This window comes from Metopolophium dirhodum, chromosome 4, assembly GCF_019925205.1.
Source record: "Metopolophium dirhodum isolate CAU chromosome 4, ASM1992520v1, whole genome shotgun sequence".
Taxonomy (NCBI): domain Eukaryota; kingdom Metazoa; phylum Arthropoda; class Insecta; order Hemiptera; family Aphididae; genus Metopolophium; species Metopolophium dirhodum.
The window spans coordinates 9587798-9615278 of NC_083563.1; the positions used below are offsets into that span (position 1 = coordinate 9587798).

The following is a 27481-nucleotide window of genomic DNA, read 5'->3' on the forward strand; positions in this document are numbered from 1 at the left end:
ATTAATCTATATGAATAATTATATTTTTGGAAAAAATTAGTTCAACCTACTGATAGTATTATGAATAAATAAGTTATAAAATATTCTTTATAAGGCTAATAAAGTATCAGCATTTTGTATAATATGCAATGATCTATCATCGAAATTCAATTTAACACATGCATTATTGTGACCTACCTACTCAATGGTATATTATTCTAAAACTACCATACAACAGAGTGACTTATCCGTGTTCTTAAAAATTGTATATAATGCTTTAATTCTTGTTATAATACTATAGGCATTATAAAGGGTTTTATTTTATTTTTATGTAGTTACTAGAACAATTTATTTGTTCCTTAGTTAAATATTAAACCGTGATTGAATTTCGGTTTTTATGAAGACTTGTTTAGAAGGTTTATGCATGTTGATAATTCCTACAAACGTAAGTTGAAATAATGCCTGTCAATATTGTATTCAACGATATCTAAAAAATAAAATAATAATAATATTTTAAAGTTAAATGTAGTTTTTAAATTTTTTTTCTAAACCTATGAGTATTCATTGGATGAAAATAATTTGTTGTGCCAGTATCTTAATAATTATTAATTACCATTAGTATTTAATAATTAATCAATGATCAGTTTATTTTCAGTTATTGTAAATCTATAATTATAAATTAATTAATTTGATAACTACCGAACATTGGATTGCTCTATAAATGTAAAATATTTATCATATGTACCTTTATAATATATATATATATATATATAAGGTGAAACAGGACTATTTAACAAATTGCCATTACAAACGTTGCTATATTTGTCAAATAGTCCTGTTACACTCTGTATATATACGTATTATATTTAATATATTTAAAAATAATCAACTTAACTTGTCATGAAATATAACTTTTTATTTTTTTTTTAGAACAAAAAATCATGATTACTAAGCTTAGTTTCATTTTAAATGCACTTCTGATCTTACCAGAATGTTGGTTCAATGCCTTTTTGGAATAACAGAGTAGCTTCAGGTAAGAACTGTTGTCTGTAGAAAATAATAATGATGTGCACGTATTATATACATATTATAAAATCTTATATTTGTTGTATGTTTTCCCCAACTCAAGATATGTATTTGTTATGTAGTACTATTAACTATTATTGAATATATTATAGTGTTAGATGTGAAGAAATGATTCATATGATAGTGTTAGAAATTAACTTAGTGTTTTTCTTACATATTTACATTTTAAAAATTTTTCTAAAATTCATTTTTACTTAGAAAGCCACATGTTTTATAGACATTTCAAATAATTTATGTTTGGACCAAAAGATATTAATGTAAGTTTTAAAACATTTTTAGAGTCATAATTTACCAGTGCCAATCGTGATGTTCAATTTTATGAAAAAAAGTTCTGGTTCCCACAATGTGGTGAATAATGGAAGTAGTTCTGGATATGGGTCACAGGGTTCATCCAATAACCAATCTGAAGAAAAAGAGCAAAGAAAAAAAATGAAAAAAATGCGTAAAGACAAGGAAAAAAAAGAAAAAGGTTTCAGCATGTCTTCTGATGATTTGTTAAGATTGGATGAGGTGAGAAAAACATTTATAATATTGTTTCAAAATAGATTTATATATTATTTTGTATAATTTTTCAGGTGAGGAAATCATTAAAACTACGTACAAGGCGTAAAGAAAAACAAAAATTGCCTAGTGGAATAACTGCAGATTACAGTGCCAACTTTTTTGCTCCATTAAATCGTGATGAGACTGATGAATCTGTTCAAACCCCTCCTCTTCCACCTCGCAGAGGTATTCTTAAACCTCCACCAATTTTAGAACATGGACCATTACAGGATCTTGATTCAGATTCTCTTCTACAAACTAATACATTAAAAAATGAATTAATCGTGTATGAAAATGTTCCAAGAGTATTAAGTATTGACAGTCTAACAGACTCAACAACAAATAGCAGTTTTGCTACACCGTTTAACCTTAGTCCTTCTGGCAATGATTATTTAACTGATGAGTTTGATGAAAACTTAAAACTCCCATATGTTCCAATTGTAAAGATAGAACCTCGAATATTGACCATTAATAGAAGAGCAGGCCCTGGTAGTGATTTTGGGTTCTCTTTAAGACGTGGTCTTGTATCAGAAAATGCAGCAAAAAGTTTGAAACCAGTGATTTTTGCTGAACCAGGACAAGATAAAACACATTACACTGGACTTCTTCCTGGTGATAAATTACTAGAAGTAAATGGTAGTCCTGTTTCTGATAAAAATAGAGATGAAATTATTGATATGATCAAGTCATCAGAAACAAGTGTAACTGTTAAGGTAAATTAAATGAGAATTATCATTTGGCATTGTTATTATTAACTATTTATATTACTTGTAGGTAGAGCCAGCTTTGGAGCTTTATGAATTAAGTCAAACATATTTAAGCAGTCAAAAAGGAAATAATTTAGTAAGTAAACAGTTATTTTGTAATCATTTAAAATAAACAATATATTTTATAATATGACTGCGAGTAGAAAAGCCTATTATTTTAGTTAAAAACCTTCTTTATGAGGGTTGGAACTAAGATTATTTTTTAATAATACAAATAACAACTGTTATTTGCACATAAAGTTATGTGCATTTTAAAGAAGTATTAGATAGAAGTGTAGAACATAGATAATATAAGATATGTTATGTTATGTTAGGTTAGGTTAGGTTATATTATATTATCTATGGAAATACATCGGTGATGTAACTTGTATATTATGTATTAAGTCCACATCTGGATAAACATGTTGGTACCAAACTTGACACGACAATATTATTTAGTCCATTCAAAATGTAGTCATAAATACTTATTGTTTTTGAAAAATGTTGAAAACGTACATAAAATAATAATAATAATATTTTTAATGATTCTTGTTTAGTCAAATTTTATTTTAGAGCCATAGATGTTGATGAAAAATGACTCAAAAATAATAAGGCTACCCAAATTAGTTATTAATGTTACAATACAAAATTAGGTTATATAGTCTTATATTATCTATGGTGTAGAACTGTTTGAAGTTCAAAAAATTAAACCGAATCTTAGGTATTCAGTTTCAGTTTAAAAGTCAAACCTAGTTTAAAAAAAAAAACGAAAACAACTAACAAATAATTTGGAAACCTATAATTTATTCTAACCACAAAAAAATTTACAATAAATTATTCGGTTTAGCACACAATTAAAAAATTTGATTTGAGATGATATTTTTGGGTTAGATCCACCTCCGGTAGGTTTTCTTATCAACTATCATGTCATATTAATAGGGAGAAGTGAATGGTCAATAGTACCGATAAATCCAAATATAGAGTACTGACAATCATAAAAGAAAAAACTAAGAATCAACAAAATCGCTTTTATTAAGTAACATAACATTGATGCATGATAAACGATGTACCTATGTCGCCATGTAGTATAGTATTATCATTAGTAAAAATAGTTGCCTATATCAAACCCCTTAAAAAAGCGAGTATGTGGTGTCTTTCCAAGGCGTTCTGTGATAATGTCATTTTATCCTCAAATATATGTTCTACATGAATAATGATCCTGCCCTGTGGAATCAACCAACTTTAATTATTTTTTTTTAAATTAATTTTTTACAGATTGCATTGAACTTCGTTTTACAATATTTAAATATTAAACTTTATAATGTTTTTGGAAAAAAGACAATTTTAAGAATTTTTTACAAATTATTTTATACCAATATTTGAAATAAACAATTGGAGTTTAATGCAGACTGTAAAAAGTCTAATTCTTTCAGATGATAAAAACAGTTATCAAATTCAAATAATTCTGCTAGACCCGAGAGTTTTTCCTATTAAGTAGTTTTTGTTTATTTATTACACCGTACATATTACACCCAAAATAGATAGGTATCGCTGTATCGGACAATAGATTAGTGAAAAAGTATTACAGTTAAGGTAACAACTAAAATTTAAAATTGTATACAATTGCGGTAAATTTGGAAAATATCACTAGCTATTTGTTCGTAGAACATATTAATATATAACATATTAAGGGGATCGCAGCATACGTATATTTCATACGTTTTATGCCAATAATCGGTGGTAAATTAATCATATTTCGGAATATCTAATTTTTATTTTTATACATGCAGGTATGAAGAACTCTGATAAAATATTTTTCAAAAATCACATGAAATAATTGTTTTACTTTTGTATTTATTTTGGGCACATCTAATTTTAAATTAAAAAAAAAGATGGGCAAGTGGATGTCGCTCTGCTGTACAGTAAGTTACAATAGTGGGCCACTGTATAATAGACGGTAATAAATTTGAATTCAATGATATAATATCATTGTATACGAAAAACGATTCTGAGCGGAGACGGTTTGTCAGTGTCGAATTGTATACCAATTATATTTTTAAAATTTTTTGGTTACAGAATAACCTACTTACGTGGAACCTTGTTTTAAATTTTCAATCCTTAACTATAAAAATTGAACATTTTATACATTTTTAACTACAAAATCATTTTAAAACTTAAAATTTGATAATCGTTGTCAAAAATCAAACTTTAAATGCTTATAAAAAAAAATTATGCCTATGTATTTTCAATATTTTTCAACTACTATTTGAAAAATATATCAGGAGCCTTGTATTAATTTTTCACGCTTTTTACCCAACAAATAAAATTTTATTGACATTTATAGAACAAAAAAAAATTGAAAATTTCTGTTATCAGCTCAAAACGAGTCAAAATATTTTCAAAACTATAGTGTAAAAATGAAAATATAAACATTCAGTGAGATGTTCATGTATTTACAGTTATTTGTTTTTGAATTACAACAAAATAAGAAAATCGCTACATGGGGAATCGAGTAAACATCCAATGTTGTAAAAATATGAACTTCAAACGATGTGGAGGAATCTTGTTTTTATGAATTTCTAACGCAAAATAATTTGCACATTTTCGTTAGTTTTACGTATTTTATTAAGATTTGAACTTTAAATACTTACAAAAAAAAATTGTGATTGTATTTTTAACATCTTTCAACTGTCATTGTAACAATATATCGCCGCGGTTGCCTGACGCGGAATTACAGCGATTCTCGGAAACACACACTAATGTTAATTTATTACTTACACATAGACATAGCCAAATGTTGTCATGTGAATTGCCTAAATTTGCCTCCTTTAAACATAATACGCTGGAGCCCTGTCAACTAAAATGGTATAAACGCAATAAAATACATTTTACACTTTTCTAGTTTTCATGCATTTATAAACTGACCGAATGAGACTAAATTGTCTTTTAATCCACAGTGCCTAATTTAAATCAACCTAATTATTATTTTATTTGTACAACTGTACAAATACATAATTGACTAATAGACTCCTATTTTAAAATAAAAAGATTTTTCGCTTGGTCAAAAGTTGAAAGTAATCCATAATAATTTACAAAATTCGTTGAAATCACAAAAATATGAAAATTATTTTGAATTAAATATTCATAGCCATTTTAAATTTTGAATTTATTTTAGATTTTTAGCAGAGTGAAAGAATCTATTGTTTTTATAATGATGCGTGTTTTTTTCTGTTTGTCATTAACATTTTGGGTAGTAAAAACGGTCGTGAAATTAAGTACTGATTAGGTACCATACCCACCCAAGTACTGCAATTTTTTGAAAATCCATGCCATTATTTTGTATGTTATTTGCAAGTTTTTGAAAGCCTATTTTAGAATTTGCAAGTTCAAACTTTCACCGTGAAATCAAAAAATTTTAAGATGGGCCAACTTCACGAAGCCCACCAGTTTTGACCGATAACTTGGAAATCGGTATCAAACGAAAGCTAATGATTTGCAAGTATTTGAAAGCCCCTTTTTGAAATTTGCAAATCTTTCAGGCGGCCGCTATAAACTTTTGAGCTTGTAAAGTTGACACCCCCACTTTGTTCTAGAACTTTGAAATCAGAACCAAACAAAAGCTAAAGATTAGTAATAATTTAAAAGTCTATTTTTAGAATTGTAAAAAATCGTTATTTGTACTTGATGAGGACTTGATTTGGGGGTCTAAGTCCTCCAACTTCCCCACAGCTCCACCTTACAGAAGGTAAATAATAATTCAATGCATGTTTAAATTATTCTATTTGTTTTGAATTTGAAATACTTTTTTATGTGCAACAAAATAAAGTAACTAATTTTGTCAAAGAATTCCCTGTTTTCCCGTACTTTTAGATTCTGAGTGAAGCGATGAATGTATTGATTTTACAATGATGTGTGTTTTTTCTTTTTCTTTTTTTTATTTTTATGTCTGTCATCACCTTTTAGGACAGTAAAAGTGCTTGGATTTTCTTCAACAGTAACTTTTCTGATAGGAAAGTGAATCTAGTTGGTACTTTGGGGGGTCAAAAGTAAAAATTTCCCAGTAGTTTTCAAAAGCTACGTGAAAAACAAAAGAAAAATTAAGGATAAACGGAAATTTTTACGCAAAATCTATTTTTGAGAAAATCGATTTTGGTTTTTGGTGTAACTCTAAAACAAATGACCGTAGATACATGAAATTTTTACTGGTTGTTTATACTAGCATTTTCTATAAATGATAAAATTTTGAAAATATTTTGACTCTATTTGAGCTGTTTACGGACATTGCCAGTTTTCAATTTTTTTAGTTTTTTTTTCTATAAATATCAATAATTATTAATTATTAATTTTATTTGTTGGGTAAAAAAGCGTGAATATTTAATATTAGGCTCCTGATATATCGTTCTAATAGCAGTTGAAAAATATTAAATATTAAAAATACATAGGCTCAAATTTTTTTATAAGCATTTAAAGTTCAAATTTTGACAACATTTATCAAATTTATAATTTATTAATTATTTTGTAGTTAAAAATGTATAAAATTTTAAACTTTTATGGCTAAGGATTGAAAATTTAAAACAAGGCTCCACGTAAATAGGTTATATATAAATTACTTTATTCACAATAATATCATCAAATATACTTGGTAATATCATAGGCTGACTGACCGTTTTCGCTCAGAATCGTTTTTCTTATACAATGATATTATATCATTGAATTCAAATTTAACACCATCCATTACAGTGACCCACTTGTAACCTACTGTACTGGACATCCACTTATCCACCTTTTTTTTAGTTTTTTTCCCAATTATAAAGAAAAGAACAGGATTTTTTTACCTGGGGCTCAAAGTCTACTAGCTAAATCCAGTTTTCTGCCAGAACTATATTGAATTTGAAAACTGGAAGATTTTTGCTGATCCAAAAGTTTTGATAACAATAGAAATTTTTTTTTGACATTATATATAATTTTCAAAAAATGTTGGCATGTTTTGTGCTATTTATAGACATTACATTTTATTCTATTGTGAATAAATTTACTTTATTAAATTTTAGTCGACTTTTTCTATTAACAGAAGGTTAATAAACAAATAATAATTTCTTTGTTTGTTGTATTAAATGTTCCATTTAATTTTAATTAAAATAATACATAATAATACACTCAATATACACTATAAATATAATAATATTATAATAATATGTATCCACACAAAGAAGCAAATATTTAACAATGTTGTTTGTTTTGGTGGAAATGTGATGGCATTATGGCAGGTATTCAAAAATAGTTGAAGGTCATAGAATTTGCCTACGTACATTCATTGTATAGTTCTTAGTTTTCTATTGATCATTATATTATACTAATAATATTTATGTATTAAGATGAACAATATACAAATTATTAACGGTTACTAAAATATAAATTTAAATTATTTTCATCAAATAAAGATTGAATATGTCAATATAATATAATAGTGTTCTTTATTCAAGTTAATAACTCTTTTTATAATCACTTTTGACCAAACGTTTTGAGATTATGGTCGGATTCTGGACTGGATCTAGAGAGTTTGTTGGTGTATTTTTATATGGTGCTAAAAAGTAAAAAGTGCAGCAAATATTTTAGATAATAGTTTTAATTTAATAGATATTTAACAAAGATTCTATTTAAAAATGTCTTCTTCCAATGTATTTGTAGTTTTTGATTGTACTTATTAGGTCATTATAGGACACAAGCCCGTTTATAATTAATATAAATAAATAATATATATTAATATGTACACTGTATTATATACCAAGGTATATATTAATTTTCGTTGGAATGATGGGGATCGTGGTACACAAAAGGTTGCACACTATAGTGGTACTAGGGTAGAGTTGGTGGATTATAGGAAAAACTTAGTTGTCATTTTCAAATATTCAAAAATAATATAGGTAGGTAAAATCAGAAATCAGAATATTCTTATTTGTTGACATATAAATCATTATATTATGTTACCTTTAGAACATTAATTACATCGGTTAGTAATTATTAGTATGGCTAAATCTTATTAGTATGGCTATCTGGATAATAATAATTGGTGTTGAGAAAGTAAATTTTCTATAGAAATTACAACTTTTGAATAATAATAAATGAAACAAAATACTTATAAAATTAATATGAGTCTTACACATACGTCTTATAAGCGCGCTACATAGCAAATATATGTTTAGTCTTATTAGATTTTTATATTAAAGCGAATTGACGTGCTATTATAAAATTCAAAAGAAACAATGTTGTCTTTGTTCATAGGTAGGATTATTTCAATAATTTTAAGGATAACAATTAAAAAAGTTCTTTTTATTATCATTAGTGCGCTTATTCAATGTATAAGATGCCGGTTATTTACCATTGTGTAGAGATAAAAATATAGATATTATTTATTTGCAAATAAATCTTGTAATTTTGTTTAACTGGTTTTTATTTAAAAACACGATTAAATTAGAATTTATTGTAATAAAATGCATAGGTATGACTGTATAAATATATTCAATATCATAAGCAATATATTAATATATTACATTAATTTAATAATTTGAAAGTCATATTACTGAAAAAATTTTGGGTTTTGTCTAACTATAGTAATGTTTTGTTGAATTAATTAATAAATAAACAAATTAATAGACAATTATACAGGGGTATATCGTATATTATACAAATATATTAATATTAATTACTATTATTATATTAATTAAAATTTGAATTGCTCTGCTTATACCTTAACCTTATCCACTTAAGTCTTAAACTCTATTTACGGAAATGCCATTTGGACGACTCATAATTTACTCAGTTAACAATTATTTATGATATATTATCTTAAAAATGTTAAGTGTAACCTTGTAAGTTATGTTTTTGGTAGGTCTACAGAATTCCAATACAAAAATGTAAAAATAATATTTGTAACTATAATATTTATATATTAGTTTTCATCCATCGGAAAAATAAACCCGAAGTTATTGGTCTAATATTTTAAATAAAATGAAGTTACAAAACATACGTTTGTATATACATAGGTATTATAATTGTATATATTGAATATATAATATTATATTCGCATAGATTAAGAGGACGCTACCCATACATTTGTTGTCTCCGTCTTACACACGCACGACAAAGCAAATTGTTGTTCACTAGTTTCAATAGTGTGCTGTTAGTTTTGATACTAGAGTGAATTGACCTATTATAAGACTTTTAGGTAAGAACATTATCTGTGCTCAAGCGTCGCCGATTTTTTGAAATTTTCATTTTCAAGCGAGATATGGGTATGTGAAATATCAAAAATTTGAAATGCTCATATCTGGCTGGAAAATTAAATTATCGAATAAAAGCCGACGCTTAAACACAGATAATGTTATTATCTAAAATATTGGTAATAGGTCAAATCACTCTAATAGAAAAACTAACAGCACGCTATTGAAACTATAGTGAACGAAAATGTTGTATGTCGTATATGTGTAAGACGGAGACAACAAATGCATGGGTAGCATCCTCTTAAACAAAATTAAAACTGAAAATATTTATGTGTGTTCATTGACAAAAAAATAAATTTAAAAATATTATCCATCATAATATAATGTTTCTATTTTGTAACTTTTTATTACGCCTTTAGAGACTATTTATTTATAGTTAGATACCTACAGTTTGGGTTTATAAGTTAAAAAACGTTTTATGTTTTAAATGAATAATTCGAGATAAATTATTATAATTAATGAAAATATAAATAGAGATAAAGAGTTATAGTGAAATGTATAAATTTAAATGCGTCATCTATACGTTTTAGTATTATGTTGCCTATTTACACTGTTGAGGATAATCAGTTTAACATACCAATCGCTTATTTAGTGATAGGTACATTTTAACGATAACGATAATATGTAATCTATAATATTAATAAATGTTCAAATTATTATCTACGGGATTGCATTAGTCATTATAATAAATTATATATTCAGTAATGGTATAATAATTTTTGACTGAGAATTACAAAGTGATGCATGACGTGGTATCGTGGTGGGAATATAATAGGTTCAACATTGATATTGCAATCTTATAATATAGTTCTCAGATGTTTTATCCAAAAAAATACATTCATGAGATAATCAGACTATGAGAGCTTATAATTCCCCCCCCCTACAAAATATATAATTAAATAGGTAAGAAAAATAAATTTAGTTAACAACATGACCTCAGTCCTCATCAGGATACAGTACTTTTCGCTACGTATTTATTGCTACATGTTCGGTGAAAAATAATGAGATTAATTTAAAAAAAAAGTTTTCCTACAAGATAATAATATTTGTTAAAAACTAACAAACCATTTATTTTAAAACGAGCGCGACCCATAAACACATTTACAACATTATAGGCAACTACCATCAATATATTTTAAATAATGGTCATAGACATTAGAGGCGTCCTTTATTAGTACGGAACCCGTGATTAATGTAGATGACTGTTTCTTACCTCAACACGCCTAACTCGGTTCGTATAATCTTTGAAAAACGGACGATAAGTTAACGGTTTGATTGAAATCCTATAAAATCATTAAGAACGATTCAGATGTTGGGTGGCCACCGTTTTCCTTTAAAACTGACCAGTAACCAACGTAAATTGTTGTATTTATCCGATCGTCAGTAACGTAAAGCCAGGTTTCTACTACACCATGTCGTGTAATTTTCCGTATATTTAATAATAATTTGTGGGTAGATACTAAATGTATACACGTTGAATATTATATTCATAGTATTCAACTCTATACAACACGGTTAGTGGAAACAAGGCTTAACCCATATGCACATGACAATCCCCTCAACAATGGAATATACCCTGGCATAAAGTTATCCGCCTCGACCGTGGTCCACATTGTATACCGTATTCACAAGCAATCGGATAACCACTCGGTATACATTCTGTCGGCCTGTCTCTTTTTACCGCTCTTTTTCGTGCTGTTCAACTCTTGGGCAAATCGTTTTCGCTACATCATCCACTCATTAACATTAATAGTGTGAACTGTGAATTGGTACAAAGTTTCAAATTTGTTATTTTCAAAGAAAGTATAAAAATAATTAGTTAAAATTAAATTCAATGTTCAATAGATGAGTATGGTAAGCTATACATACGTTTATTACCTATAGCTAGTAAAAATTAATTTCTAATGATTATAGAAGAAGAGTTAGAGTAGGATCATAACTTACTAAGGTTACATAATACGTATAATAATTAAATTTACCTAAATATATAAAAATCTCTGTAAAAAATCGAAGTCCCTACAGTAATAGCCCTATACAGTATATGTTTGCATCTATTTAGAAATTGTTATAATATAAATTATAATAGATTTACAGTTTTGTTAGGTTAAATAAAAATGTCAAAAAATTACAATTTTTACATTCATCCATTATTTTAATTAATTTTGATATATAAATATATATACATAGGTACACTTTGCTTTAATCATAATATAACGACAGCTTGTTCGGGTTCTCTATAGTTCTAGTCTTCAATTATTAGGTACAGATATTCCAATAATAATTGAAAAACCTTGGTATGTATTTGTAATTAGCATAAAGTATTGCGTGCAATTATTGTTAAAATAGTTGCCAGTTTATAATATAATCGCTATTACCGAGTATATACAGTTCGGTATAAATGTATAATTGGTGTAAATCGGTAATGTATTTAAAAGTCATTGAATGCGCCTAGAATGTCATTGTATGTCACCGAGCCTGAATGTAAACCGAAAACAAAGGCAATAATAATTATTGGCGTGTCTGAAGCAGAATCACACGCAACGTAAAGTAGAAAACGTGTGGACGGTTGTCGGACGGAATGAATAACGTTTTGTTCAGGGCGTATAATAATATTATGCTGTGTATATAATGAGTGCAGCGATATTATGGACGACGACGACGACTGTGAAATACGTTTAGAGACCGCGACGGTGGTCGGCGGCCGGCGACGCGCTTTCGGATGTGGTTCTTCACAGAGTTCGGGTGCAGTTAATATTTTATCAATTAGGCTGCCGTTTATCGTTTCATTAGGATTCTAGTGTTGTCGCCGTCGTCGTCACCGGGAGTGGAATATCACGCCCTCCCCCCAACCATCCCACTGCTAGTGTGCGTTTCATTGACGGCGGCGGCGGCCGTATGTACACACAACCGGCCGCGCTAATCTAAAAAATCAAACGGAACACGGCAGTAACACACAACACCTATATAATATACGGCAGCGGGCCGCCAGTACGTACTCGCGGCGTGCCGTCGTCGCCGTCGTTCCGTCCGCGTGCCAGTCGCTCTGGGGACCGTTGTCGAGCCGGCAGCCAGCGTGCGTGTATCGTGGTGGTGTTTACCGGTCGAGCGTCGCGCATTTTTCGCAAATAAAAGCGCGCATAGTGTGTCTTGTAATCGATATTACAATAATATTGTTATTATATGCGTCTATAATAAATTTACCTAAACAATAATCGTGCGTTAAAAAAATATTATATAATTATAAATACATACCTGCATGGTTGATGTATTTAATTTAATATATCATATTATTATACGTCATTTCGCGTTTTTGCGCGTCGTTCCGCGGATGGTCCACCTGCGTTTCCGTCGTCTTTCCCCGGCCGTCCACGAAACATGTTGACCATGCCACCGGGCGCACTGCAAGGTCAGCGGTCGGCGGGCCCGCCCAAAGTGGTCGGCGAGATATTAAAACGCGGGGCCGGAACTGCGCCGACCGTCGTCGAAGGGATTACGGCGGGCCCTGGTCGGAAGCGCCAACAGCCGTCCGGGGCGCCGGCGGCCGCGGCCATGGTGTTGGCCAAAGACATGGCCACCGGCCGCGGCAAGTCGTCCGGCGCCGCCGCCGGTTCGCATTGCCCCAGAGCCACCCGGCCGTCGGCAGCTATTTCGATCCGACCAAAACCGGTCCCGCCCTCAGTATCCAGGAAAACGGTGGCGACTGTCGTCGGCGGCTCCAGCAGGAAACCGCAGCCGTCCAACAAGTGTCGTCGGCCCACGTCCGCCGAACGTGTTAAGGTATATACACCACTGTAAACGCTTACATATACGGTATATACAGGGTGATATAGATATTATCTGTAGTGAGTATAGGGATCACTCTTATATATATAAACTTTAAGAGAACGTCACATCCGCATGTGCACATGACAACATGTTGTCTCCGTCCTATGAACTAACGAAATAGCAAGTTTGTGTTCAACAGTTCCAATTTTGTGTAATAATCTTTTTAAATAAAGTGAATTTCCTTACTATCAACCATAAAGATGAGATTGTAAGAATATTATCGGTGTTTCCTCGTGGGTTATTGCGATATTTAAACTTTTAAGCCAGTTATGAGCATGTAAAATATTATAATAATTAAATAAAATCCTACCTAAACTATAGTTGGAAATTTTAATATTTGTTCATGTACGGTACATACACATTTTTAAATAAGTTACATAGTATCTGATTGCGGCTGCGTAATGAATTTTTTTTTAAAAAATGGTAGTGTTAATTAATGTTTTCCGACTTTATTGAAACACATTTCATGTGACATGCATCAAAAATTGTCAGAGAGTGAGAAAAACGTTATAAAAGTCACCTATCTAATATAATAATAATAATAATAATAACAACAACAATAATAATAATAATAATAATAATAATAATAATAATAATAGTAATAATAATAATAGTAATAATAATAATAATAATAATAATAATATACTTTATTCAGTTTGCATCGTTGTTGAGGGTGACATACAGAGCGTTATTATAATATATCATTTGTAGGTATAGGTGTGTGCGACTGGTTTTTGAAAACTAAAAATCGAATCGTATTCGACACGTCTCCGCAACGGCGTACGCAGGGAATGTATATATTATATTATGTGGAGTGATAATAATATGTTATTATAATATTCGTAATATATCATGCCTACACGTGGTTGGGCGTTATTGCGATCCGTTTCTGTCGTGCCCGCGACAATTGCGTCGTAGGTATATATTATATATTGTATTATTATGCATGTTCTCTGGTTCTGGACCGTTTTCCGGTCGGTCTGGGAATAAATAAAAACGACACTTTACGATCATGATAAATACACGTTTTCAGACTTTCGACCATCGCACTCGCCATAAATGCATAATAATAGACATATATTTCTCACAAATACATTTATTATGATATAAAATTATGCTCGCACGTTTTGTTTTTTTTATGCGCGTTTAACAATTTACAATTCGAAAACGGCTTTCCGGAAGTTATCGCTTCATTAGGTTATATTATTTAGTTTTTAATTTTGTTCGCACAAACCGCGGCGACTTTAAAAACTGTACACCTACTTACATTCGTACGATTTAATATAACGGGATTCGTTGATGTTAATGAAAAGCCGTATGCATTGTTTCGGACGGGTCGCCATTATTATTGTACTGCTGTCATAAGAATTTATTGACCTCATTGACCATTTGGAAAGATTATGTTACATAATATAATAATATATTCCCGTTTCTCACACTTGTTAGAATATATATAATATGTGTGTGTCGTGTACCTCGTGTGTGTATCTATGTCCTATATTATATTGTATATAATTTTGTAATACGCGCATTTACCAGTTTTGTTTTCTTCGCTCATTTACTTTATTATATTATGTTGGGTTTTCGATTTTATCACGGTAAAAGGATCAAACCTAAATCATTCAAATACCTTATTGCTAGTATATAATATACTCGTACAGAATCGAAAAATTATACCCACATGCCACATGACTACATGGACCGTATATACTATATTTCTCATTTTATTTTATTTTATTATTTCCCAAATAATAGTTGTTATCCGTACTCCACGGGCCTTTGGACATGTGGTATTATATTTATCAACTCAATATTTCATATATATATATACTAGCTATATAAAATATAAACCGATATTATTCTTAAATTATCTTAAATATTATTTTTAATATTTTAATCCTTTTATATTTTTTTAAAAACCTGTTTTTTAATATAAAAACATAGATATCCTAAAATGATGTAATTTTTAAAATTAGGCGAACATATTATTGGGATTGATTTTTAAGAATCTCTTTTCGAGTGTGTATAAGAAATTCAGTCGAAATTATTATCTTTTAAAATCTTAATTCTTTGTGTACATGTGTTATCCAAATATTTAAAAGACATTTTTTCTTAAATTATATTGTTTTCCGTTACAATAAGTTTAAACGTTAAATTCTACTTCGTGCTCGATAAAATATCCAATACATGACTATGTTTATTTTTAGCTATAAAAAAAAGTTATGGATTTAAATGTTTGATATATTGATGAAACCTATAAGATATTGGATACGGTTCAATTGAACCGTTAAAAAAGCCAAACTATACATGACTACACGTCAACGCACTTATTGAATGCGCTCGTTGGCTGTTGCATTATTATACATTTAAAATTGATTATTTTATAACATAGTGTAGGTATATAATAACTAATAAGTAATACCCAATACCCTAGTCAATTAATTTTTAATTGATAGGTAAATCTTGGTTTATTATTATTGAAACAGCGTTAAATATTTTTATAGTTTTTTTCCTTGCCACCAAAGTAAATTAATTTGTCAATTTGTCAATTGGTCAGTTTTCAACTTGTTGAACATTACAATATTGCAATTGAAATAATCAAGTTAAAACAAGTTATTAATGTTGTATATATCTGGTTTTTTAAATTTATTTCCCTTACTAGTTGGGTATACTTTAATATATTATCCTTTTAACGAGTTATTTGTTTAGTGAATGCTTCATTGATTTAAATTTATGCTTTTCGGAAGATGTATTTATTGGAATAAAATATAAAATCACCGAACCGATAAAAAAAAACAACCAAAACCGTATTCTGAAGTTTAAACGTTACATTGTTTCTTAAACCATATTAACATTGTAAACGAAATGAATCTAAGGCGTTTTTTATTTTATCTACAACCATATTTATATGTACCTATATAATATATAATTACCTATATAATTCCCTATAATACAGTTGAGTCTCGATTACTCAAGGGAAATAAATAAATCCAACTTAAAAATGTTTCGAGTTATACACCTAAAATACAACTTATACTTAATAGTACTTCAAGGGACAATAAAGAAATTAGTTAGTAATCAGAGGCGGATTCAAGGGTTCAAATAAAGTTGGAAAATCCATAAGAGGGGTAGTAATAGTATGCATCAGTAACATAAGTACTTACAATTTTTTGTTTTTATTAACCTAACTTAACTATGGTAAATGATATTGCAGTTTAATGCAATATAAAAGGTATTTATTATTTTGTGGTAAAAATTAACTTTATAATTATTTAGACGAGCCACAGTATAGGCATAGGCGTAGGGTGGTTAAATATTTTGGGGGGATTTAGTCTTTTCGGGGGCAGACATGTAACGATTCGTGGGGGCTATTATTTAAATTGGGGGCTAAGACCCCCCTAACTACGCCTATGAGTTTAGGTACATATTACGTACTATCTAAAAATATTATAAAGTTTATTTTCCGTTTTTAATTGTTATCTAATGAGTTAAGGATGGATCAATTATTTCCGATTACAGTCGAGTCTCGATAACTCGAATCCAAAGGAAATAAAAATAAATTCGACTTAAAAATGTTTCGAGTTACCGAGGTTTAAGTCATCTCGATTCGACTGTATAATATCAATATACAATATATACCTACATATTATCCATACATAGGTACCATGCATGATATACACTATTTAGTCATTATGTTATTATTCTTATAATTTATTTATTTATTCTTTTGGTACTTATTCTAATATAATATATCATTGATACTTTATACAATGTATTAATTTATTGTTTACGTCTTATTTTTGTAATAGTCAATAACGTATTACGAATAACATTTGTTTCGTGTCTGTTAAACGATTATAAGAAATAAAAAAAAATAATAATTTAAGTTTAAAGCTCAAAAATGCATGTATTATATCTATTTAACAAATGTATTAATAATTTAACAAATGTTTTTTTCCGCTTAATTTTTGTTTATGTTTTGGCATATTATAGTGTACGTAATATGTATACGAGTATGTATACGTTTGTTAGTTTAATTTAAATAATAACGTAAACAAGGATCATAAATACATCTAACATGGTAATCTAATCTATAGTTTCTTGTTTATTCACAATTGTATTGTACTTCACCCAGGGTCAAAAATATCTGTACAATATACAGTTGCATCTGTATTAAAAAACTGACATTATAGTGTTGTAACAACTGCTAAAAATTAAAACATCTGAAATATTTTTTTCCTTTGTCTTTTAGTAGCTGAGCAATTGTTTATCTATGATATATAGTTTCTTTACATTTAGGTACTTAGTACTTACTTATATTTATATTTATTGACGATGATATATTGCTGATAAATATATCATAACAACAAAATTTGGATTTAAATAAATACAATTTTTAATTTTTCTCAAAAAGTATATTGTACGCATCTAATTAAAAAAAAGTGGATTGATGGATTGTCTTTAAAACTGTCCACTGCCTTACACACGTATAATAATAGTAAAAACCTCTATCAGTAAATTAAGTTTCATTATTTACCTGTTTTAACAAAGTATATGATTAAAGGATGATGTGTATGTTTTATCCAGACATTTTTTTTTATATTTTGAGTTTTAAGAAAGTTATAGATATTTTTTTTTTTTAGTTTGTTAGTTATTTTTCTAAGTACTAATAACTTTCTTAAAATTAAAAATATTAAACAAAGCTTCTGACAAAACACAGATGATGTTATCCTCTTTAATTGTTATAAAAGGTTTTAATACCTTAATTTCAATAATGTAATCACAATAATGAGTGAAATACGGTGAGAGGTTAAAACTATATTATACGCGAGTAAAAAGTAGAAAAAATTATACCAGTGTGCCCTGTTAACAATATTACCTTTCCGAGAACTTTTTAATTCACATTGTTATTTTAATGTTAAGAAATTTTTTAGGATAATATTTTTCTTATCTCTCGAGCAGATGCAGTTGCGGTCATTGACCATTAAGGCCAGACATACTGACACTGTTTTTTATTCACTATTATCTCATGTGTTTTTTTTTATTATTAACGTAATATATTTTTTTTTCATTAATAATTGTATGAATAAAATCACAACTTTTTATTATAGAGACATATTTTTGTTGTATGCATTTTGGTTTTAATACATTTTGTGTTATTGTATAACTTTTAAATAATTATAATATATATAATTTGTTTATAATTAAATGATATAATCGTTTGTCTAAGTTAACAAAGTCCATTGACCATTGATAATAACAATTTAACAGTTGTATAATATTGGTACCTTTGCGTATATGTGAAATGTGTGTGTTTGATTAATTATTAATCGCAAATATAGTTACCCTATAATCCCAAATGGCTCAAATACTTTCAATACTTTCTTTCACTTTCTCTTAATTATCGGAGAATGTTACCACCCGAAGTGGTTATTTACGTTTTATTTTACTCCAAATATTCTATCATAATTCATCAACATAATTTGTATATATTTCCATAGTAAAACCATGCATTTATACATACCTATATTTTTATTTTAGGTTTCAAAGTCGGAACCGGAATCAAATGATTCACCAACCGAATTAAATTCACCTGATACTGATGCTTATTGGTTAGTCCACAATGAAGGATTTTCGCCTGTACAATACACAAGGAAAAAAACTTCTGACGGTTCATCAAAAGTATTGGTTAAAGTGTTTGGTGGTAAAGAATATAACGTGGACGAAGAAAGCCTAGAAAAGGTAAGTTGAAAGTATGATTGGTTAATATATTGGTATATTTATTGTTTTACCATTGGAAATTTGTTAAAAAACGGACATTAAAGCACTAAAAAATGTGGTAAAAACGTTTAAAAATCGCTAAAAAAACGTTGGGTTTCTAGAAAAGTTTCATTGTTACGGTATTAAAACAAAGTTTATTTTAATAAAAATTGTTACTTTACTGAAATTAATTAAATAGAACATTTTTTTTAGAATAACGAATTAAATACTAATTTTATAGTTGACCTTATTATTTTGGTAAACTAAAGAATAAAGATATTGACATATAGTATAATATTATAATATGTATTTGGTGTTCAATTTTAAATGTGTTCATATTTCATAAAGGACTACCTAATATATGCAGGAGCGTGCTCTGGGGGGGGGGGGGGGGGGTGGAGGTTAGATCCCCCACCTAAATTGTCGTTTTTTTTGTCGACCTATACAGAAAACAACTAGATATTACAATTCTTTTAGAGTCATTACTTTTTATTAATTATTAATTTTATTTGTTGGGTCAAAAAGCTTGAACATTTAATACAAGGCTCCTAATACATTGTTTCAATGGCAGTTTAAAATATTAAAAATACATCGTTACAATTTTGTGCAAATTATTTTGAGTTAGAAAAATTTAATTTAATACAAAATTCCTCATAAGTTAGTCTATCTTCATAAAAAAAAAAAATGTTTACCGGTAAGTCAATTTAAATTTTTATGAGCATTTGAAGTTTGCAACGTTGAGTATTCTTCACCCGATTTCTTATATAGCGATTTTCTTATGTTCTTGTAATTCATAAACGAATAACCGTAGATACTTGAAATATACACCATATGTTTATTTTATCAATTCCTATACTTTTTTTAGTTTAGGTTCTGAGCGGAGCCTCATCATGAATGTATTGATTTTACAATTATGTGTTTTTTTTAATTTTTCTGTCTGTCATCACCGTTTGGGGCAGTGAAACTGCTTCGATTTTCTTCAACAGTATCTTATTTTACGGGAAAGTGAATATAGTTGTTGCATTCGGGAGATCAAAATTTGAAATTCCCAATAGTTTACTAAAGCCCCGGAAAAACAAAATAAAAATTAAGGAAAAATGGGAATTTTTACCCAAAATCGATTTTTGTTTTTAGTGTAACTCTAAAACAAATGGCCGTAGATACATGAAATGTTTACTGGTTGTTTATACTAGCATTTTCTATAAATGATACAATTTTAAAAATATTTGGATTTGTTTGAACTGTTTGCGGACATTTTCAGTTTCCAATTTTTTTAGATTTTCTTTCTATGAATGTCAATAAAATTTTATTTGTTCGCTAATAAAGCTTGAAAATTTAATACAAGGCTCCTAATATACTGTTACAAGGGCGTTTAAAAAATATTAAAAATCCTTAGTCACAAAATACGGCTACCGTAAATATTATATTAAATATCCTAGTCTGACCAACCGTCTCCACTCAGAATCGTTTTTCGTATACTATGATATTACATCATTGAATTCAAATTTAACACCATACATTACAGTCACCCACTTGTAACCTACTATACAGCAAAGCGACTTCCAAATACCCTCTTTTATTAGTTCATTTTTAAAGATGCAGTATATTTTTTCAGTTTTATGGTGTTATTTTATTTAAATAATTTGGTATTAGTATGTTATAATTTAAATTAATATTAATTATAGAACAACTCACAAATGTACAAAATTATAGGCTAGAAATGATTTTGGATGGCTTGAAACATGAAGACCCTTATTTTGGTATTACCATGAAAATTAATTTAAATGTATTATTACTTATAACATCCATCCCCCCTCCCTCATTGAAAATTCCTGGGCAATTAAAAATAAAACATAAACTAATATTTGTCTGTTCGCCTAAATCTAAAATTTCAATAATTTAATTATTGTTGATGTGTTCCTTAAACATCTGAGATAATCCAAATTAAAGGCTGATTTAAGTACAATTTTAAAAGTTAAATGTTTAGTTTCTATTAAGCATTCAAATAGTTATATTCGCTTTGAAATGTACGAAAGAAGCATATAATATTTTTAGTAAGTGAGCTGGTATGCATGTGGACAAACATTAGACTATAAAGTATAAAGTATATAACTAAGCCAGGAACAACTATTTGTCTTAAAGATAATTTTGAACTCATAAATTTGTCGTAGTGCATTTATTGATTTTTTTTTTTAGATGAATCCAGTAAAAATGCAGTTGTCTGAAGATTTATCACAGTTAAATTATTTAAATGAGTCTAGTATTTTAAATGTAATACGCAGTAGATATACTTCAAATCTTATCCACTCATATGCTGGACCCACAATGCTAGTTGTTAATCCCGGATCTCCATTAAATTTATACACTGATAAGGTAAACACATTACTTGTGACTTAAAATAAAATGAAATTAACTGCTATAGTTAAAATATTTTTTGTAATGGTTGAGGTTATGCATATGGTTAAAAATCTTCATAAGATTAATAAACAACCACCACCTCATGTTTATGCTATGGCACAGTCTGTATACATGGCAGCTGTAACTACACGTCGCGATCAGTCTTTAATTCCTATGGGATGTCAAGCAAGTGGAAAATCAACTTCATGTAAACATTTACTACAATACCTTGTACAAACAGCAGTATCTCCTAATAAGGTAATAGAGGATAATCTGTATATTTTAAAATATTTAAAGTAATTTGATTTTATGCGATTCATTTTCTAAATATACTTTTAGGTTGTTACTCTTGAAAAGATTGAAGCCATGTGGACAGTTTTAGAAGCTTTTGGAAATGCGGCGACGACAAATAATCCAAATGCTACTAGATCTGTACATTTATATAGCATTGACTTAGATCAAGGTGGACAAATTGCATCAATGTCCATTCAAATGCATTTTTATGACAAATGGAGGCTCATTGATCATCCTCCTAATGAATTCTCTTTTCATGTATTCTATTACTTACTAGCTGGTATAGAAAATATTCCTGCACTACGTAAAGAACTATATTTAGATCAAATCAATGATGATTTGAAGGTGTGTAATAAGTAATAAATAATAAAGTATTAAATATTTTAAAAAATTACTTAAATTACTGTAAAATTAAATTATTTGTTTAGGGAGTTGATAAAAGTCAAGCAGCTGTAGAGTTCACTAATCTTCAATCTGCTATGATGATTCTTGGATTTTCAAACACTGAACTCAAAGCAATTTATGCTGTGTTAGCTGCAATTATACATCTTAGTCACACAAAAATAGTTAAAAAAGGTGACAAATATAGTAAATCTAAAATGAATAATTTATATTTATTACATTTTCATTGTATGTTTTTATCTAGATAGTATATTCAAAGATAAAGTACAATGGACTTGGAGCAATTCTGATGCAGCAAAACGAGCTGCAAAATGTCTTGGCGCAGGAAATGCTGATGATTTGTTTAGCTTGGTATTTCCAGATGTGGAAATATTTATTGAATGTGATATTGGCGACCAACTAAATGCTTTGATTGTTGGACTGTATACAGAGACATTCAACCTTGTAGCATCAATTATTAATCGGTAAAATTATTTTATAATTATGTATATTATATTAATATACATATAATATTTAAATGTATCTGTATATTTCAATTTCTATGAAAATATTTTATAATGTATAAAACCTTATACATACATTGTATATTTTTGTTCACTATACCTACTGAATATTAATTATTATTATTATTATTTTTTTTTTTTTTTTCAGTAAACTAGCTCCATCCATCCATTCTCTTTGTTCTATTATAATTCCAGATTATCCAGGATATATTGTTAAGTCAAAGTCTGCATTAACCATGTTTGATTTTTGGACAAATTATCTTCACGAGCGACTATTATCGAGTTATCATAATTATGCTGTTGTTGCTCCATTAGAAAAATATAAGATAGAAAAGGTGGAAACAGCTGCTAGTTATGAAGCTGAGTTTTGTGCTGAAGATCACATGTTAAAATTATTTATTGGAGCTAAAGGAGCTGTTGGTTTTGGTCGCAGTCCATCAATGGTAGATTTAAAGCCTGAACCATGCCCTGGTTTATTGAGAATTCTTGATGATACAGCTGGTGATACTAATTCAAATGATCAAGATCTTATTGAAAAAATCCAAAACATATCTAATGATAAATGTTAGTTATAATTTGTAATAGATTACTTTTATAGGTTGGTCCAAAGATATATTAATGTGTGTCTTTTTTTTACAATTTCAGCATTTTCAAATATTCTAAAGAACGGTAATAAACCCAATGAATTCACTTTGGTTCATTTTCGTGAAACCATTCCAATTACATATAATATTAATGGATGGATAAATATGTGTCGTGATGGTATGGCAAAGACAGCAATAGCACTACTCCATGACTCATCCAAGTTAGTAAAATAATGTCAGTTCATAATTTTGTATAGATTTTTTTTATGTAAATTACTTTTTTTCATACAGTATTGATATTTCAACTGTATTCTCCAAAAATCGAGGTGCTGGTCTTACGAGTACACTAGCAATTGTAGACGGAACCCAGTCATTAAGACGCATGTCTAGTATTCGACGGGCTACATTTGGTAGTCTCAGTACTGCAGCAACACTGAAAAGAAAGTTAACATGTGTTCAAATAAGATTTGCGGTGGTTAGTATTATAATAAATAATTGAATGAGTTATACATTTAACATTGCGTTATGTATTGTAATTTAATTTGCTAGGATGGACTAGTTGAAACCTTGCGAAGGACTGGACAGCACTTTGTTCATTGTTTTATTGCACAACATGAAGCTGGTTTTACTAACCGCACTGATGTTGCAGCTACTAGAGTTTTCAATTCCATGTATAATAAACTGCAATCAATCACGTTGAGCCCTAATTCCAATAAGCCAAATCCAGAACCTGTTGACATACCACTTCTAAGACAACAAGTACATTTTACTATTCAGTTTTGAAAAACTGTTTGAATTATGTAAATATTACAATAATGTTGTATTTTTTAGATGCGTGGTGCTGATATTTTACCTACTATTCGGTTTTATAAACAAGGATTTCCAATTTCTATGTTTATTGCTGAATTTATTCGCAAGTTTGCTGCATTTCTGCCTACTAATTTAAAAACTGATGATTCAAATAACACAATTAAAGATCATCGACAATGTGTTTCTGAGATTATGAGCAAAGCTGATATAGATGAATCTTTGTACAAAATTGGAATTAATCAAGTAAGTAAAATATTATTTATTAATATCCTATACATATTTTAGTAAAATCTAAAGGTCTAGTTACTATAAATTAATACTATATTTTAGTTATTACTTGTCGATTGTTAATATAGGTTATTTGTTTGAATTAACCAAATTGTTATTTTTAGATACTCCCTGACACCCTTGCTTACATTAATGTTTGAATAGTATAAAATATAAAATATAAGTATGAAATATTATCACATAAAGACTATATTATAGTATGATGAATCAGCCAAATTCATAATCAAACTCCGAGTACTAACAATTTTATTTATATTATTAATTGTTATGTTTATTCTGTTTTATTTTTAGTCATAACATAAATAATATGAATGTTTTGAGTATTCTTACTAAACACCGTATACATGTGGAATGTTAATTTTTACTAATTATTATTTATACGTAATAGGTACATGTATCTAAAAATGTCTGTAAAAGCATGAAATTTAAATTTATATTGATGCGTAATATTTTGTTTTAAAAGTAAATTTGTATACCATAAAAAAACGACAATTACTTGACAAGTGTAAAATATTTGTAGTTTCTGGTTGTATTGTCTTTTACCAGGTTTCATATTTGAGGCTAATTTTTAGGTGTACATTTTGCAATATTTGTAAAATAATAATTAAGACAATAGATAAAATACATACTATATAATATATATCATACATAGCTTTATTCTAATAAATAAGGGATATTATTAATAAATTATTATTAGCAAGACTCAATTTAAAAGTGTTAATTTTTTAAATATTTAAAAATAATAACAACTATGGATGGGCCTTAATAAAGTATGAGTTCCGATTCAGGTTCGGTTCCAAAAAGAATAACAATTAATTTATCTTTCTTTAGTAGTTATTCATTTTTTAAATAATTAACTTTTTTGACAAGAGTAACTCATAAATATTTAAAAATATGTTTTTTTTTACATTCAGTGATGTGGTGAATGGCTTACTTTTTATTGCCTCACTCTAAAACCCATTCCAGAATTATAGCATATGTATAATAAATAACATTTTGTAAAAATCGACAATTTTATATTAACATATTGTACAAACTGCTTATGACATTTAAGCGTAAAACTTTAAATGGTTACTAAAACCATAAGTTGGTTATATTATTTTACTGCATAGTAAAAGGAAATAATTACAAATAACTGCATTAAAAGTACTAAAGTAGCCTCAAACGTATGACATATTCATTAGAGTTAAAAAAAGCTTGACTATAATTACCGGATGTTTGTGCAGCTAACACCTGAAAAACATGCAATTAAAAATAATGCTAAATTGTGCAAAAACAAGTATCTAAACTAAATTTTTTTTTGTATTAAGAATTAGATATATACCTAACAATAATTTTGTGAAGATAATTTAAATTTGACTTTTATTAGGTTATTACTATTTGGTTTTTATATTATTATTTATTATTGTGTATAAGTAGTATGTATAATATAAAGAATAATCTGATTTACAACATTTCATTACAATTTATTATCATGTGTTTTAACATTTCAAAGTTGTTTTCTGTGAAATTGTGTCTTCTTTCACTCAATACGAGTTTTAGTTGTGAAAACACGCTTTAAACTTGGTTTGTAGCAGCTTATAATAGCAAGATATATGTTTACATTTACGTAATTTCCATTTAATGAAGTATTGTATTGTTTAAAAGATCGTATATCGTCTATTCAGGATTTTTATCAAACAATGAATTACATTTTTCATTAAGTATTTATTGTTCGTTTTCATTTCCAATTCGTTTAAGACGCCAAGTCCATCTCCTACTTTTTCCACTATATATGCTATTTGAGTTAAATTTACATACTAGACATATAATATCGTCGTTATCTTTATTATATCGTATTATATTAAACATAAAAGTTCAATAAGAATGATAACGTAGGTAACAGAAATTATAAATTAAAATATTATATTAATATTTATTATGTATAATACCTGTAATAATAGATCATGAACCAAAAACCTTTTTTATAAAATATGAATTCGTGCATTTTAAATGAAAAAAATTTTAATATCTATTTTAATTCAAAAACTGATAAAATCTTATTTATCTATCTTTAAACTTCGTTTAAATTAATCTACTTCACTTGATTCGGATTTATAACTTGTTTTTATACTTTTTGGGACACTCAATAAAATGTTGCAATTGCACGAGAATCCGGTCTTTAATTATTATAATATTTTACTTATGTTCGTAAAAAAAATTCAGCGATACTTGGTGATTGATTATGGTTTGATTAGATATCATGTTACTTTTTATAATATTTGCGCGAAGTGTGCCAAGTATTATAATGATAAAATGGGTGTACCTATTCATAATTTGTATACAAATAAATATTATTTGATATATTAAAATCCTTAGGAATATGTGCACGTCTTTGTATTTGGCACTTTATTGATAACACTGGTGGCTAACTGTTAAAAGTTGATGGCAAATGTTTTAGAATATATTTCCGAGTACAGTTATAATATCAGTCTGTATATATTTAATAATAATAAAAATAATGCGTACAGTAGTTGAATTAAACATTTTATTGCATGAATCTATAGGGCTCGGAACTTTATGGGCTTTGAAAATCTATAAAATATTTACGTATGCACTAAAAAAAGTGCCAAATATATGCAGTATAATATGCAATTATTTATTTATAAGATAGTATAATATGTATTTATATAGGAATATACTAGAGAAAAAGCATAATTATTCTTTAAATACGGCATTAATCCAGGTACCCCAATGAGTTATGATTGCATCTGGAGGTAAAGGGATTCCGGTGCGTAATTTTTGAAAATTTGTTTACGTGATTGTGCTTTTTTAATATTTTTTTATATTAGCTACAGTTTATCAATAGTATCTAATTAGATCCTACTTCCTCCGAAACTATGGAGGCTATGATCTGTTTGTAAAAATAATTTTTTTTTATTAAATCAATGTTAAATAATACCTGGCCAACAATAAAAAAATAACATTTAATACTCGGTAGGTAT

General features: G+C 28.2%; 1 protein-coding gene across 3 annotated transcripts in view; it reads left to right on the forward strand.

Moving 5' to 3' along the window:
* Positions 1 to 27481, forward strand: part of LOC132942679 (unconventional myosin-XVIIIa-like) — a 59119-nt gene that overhangs the window by 11499 nt on the left and 20139 nt on the right. For 2 of the 3 annotated variants that reach the window (XR_009664306.1, XM_061011277.1), the window contains exons 2-16: positions 910 to 1012; positions 1345 to 1575; positions 1641 to 2321; positions 2383 to 2451; positions 19001 to 19201; positions 21416 to 21592; positions 21668 to 21874; positions 21956 to 22255; positions 22339 to 22486; positions 22557 to 22776; positions 22964 to 23379; positions 23461 to 23620; positions 23691 to 23874; positions 23949 to 24158; positions 24231 to 24452. Coding sequence is in view for 2 of the 3 variants with exons in the window: in XM_061011277.1 (XP_060867260.1) it covers positions 1372 to 1575; positions 1641 to 2321; positions 2383 to 2451; positions 19001 to 19201; positions 21416 to 21592; positions 21668 to 21874; positions 21956 to 22255; positions 22339 to 22486; positions 22557 to 22776; positions 22964 to 23379; positions 23461 to 23620; positions 23691 to 23874; positions 23949 to 24158; positions 24231 to 24452 (3399 nt within the window). In the remaining variant the exon portion in view is untranslated. Of the gene's footprint in view, positions 1 to 909; positions 1013 to 1344; positions 1576 to 1640; positions 2322 to 2382; positions 2452 to 12333; positions 13412 to 19000; positions 19202 to 21415; positions 21593 to 21667; positions 21875 to 21955; positions 22256 to 22338; positions 22487 to 22556; positions 22777 to 22963; positions 23380 to 23460; positions 23621 to 23690; positions 23875 to 23948; positions 24159 to 24230; positions 24453 to 27481 lie in introns of those variants that run through there. The other variant, XM_061011278.1, reaches the window with a different exon arrangement.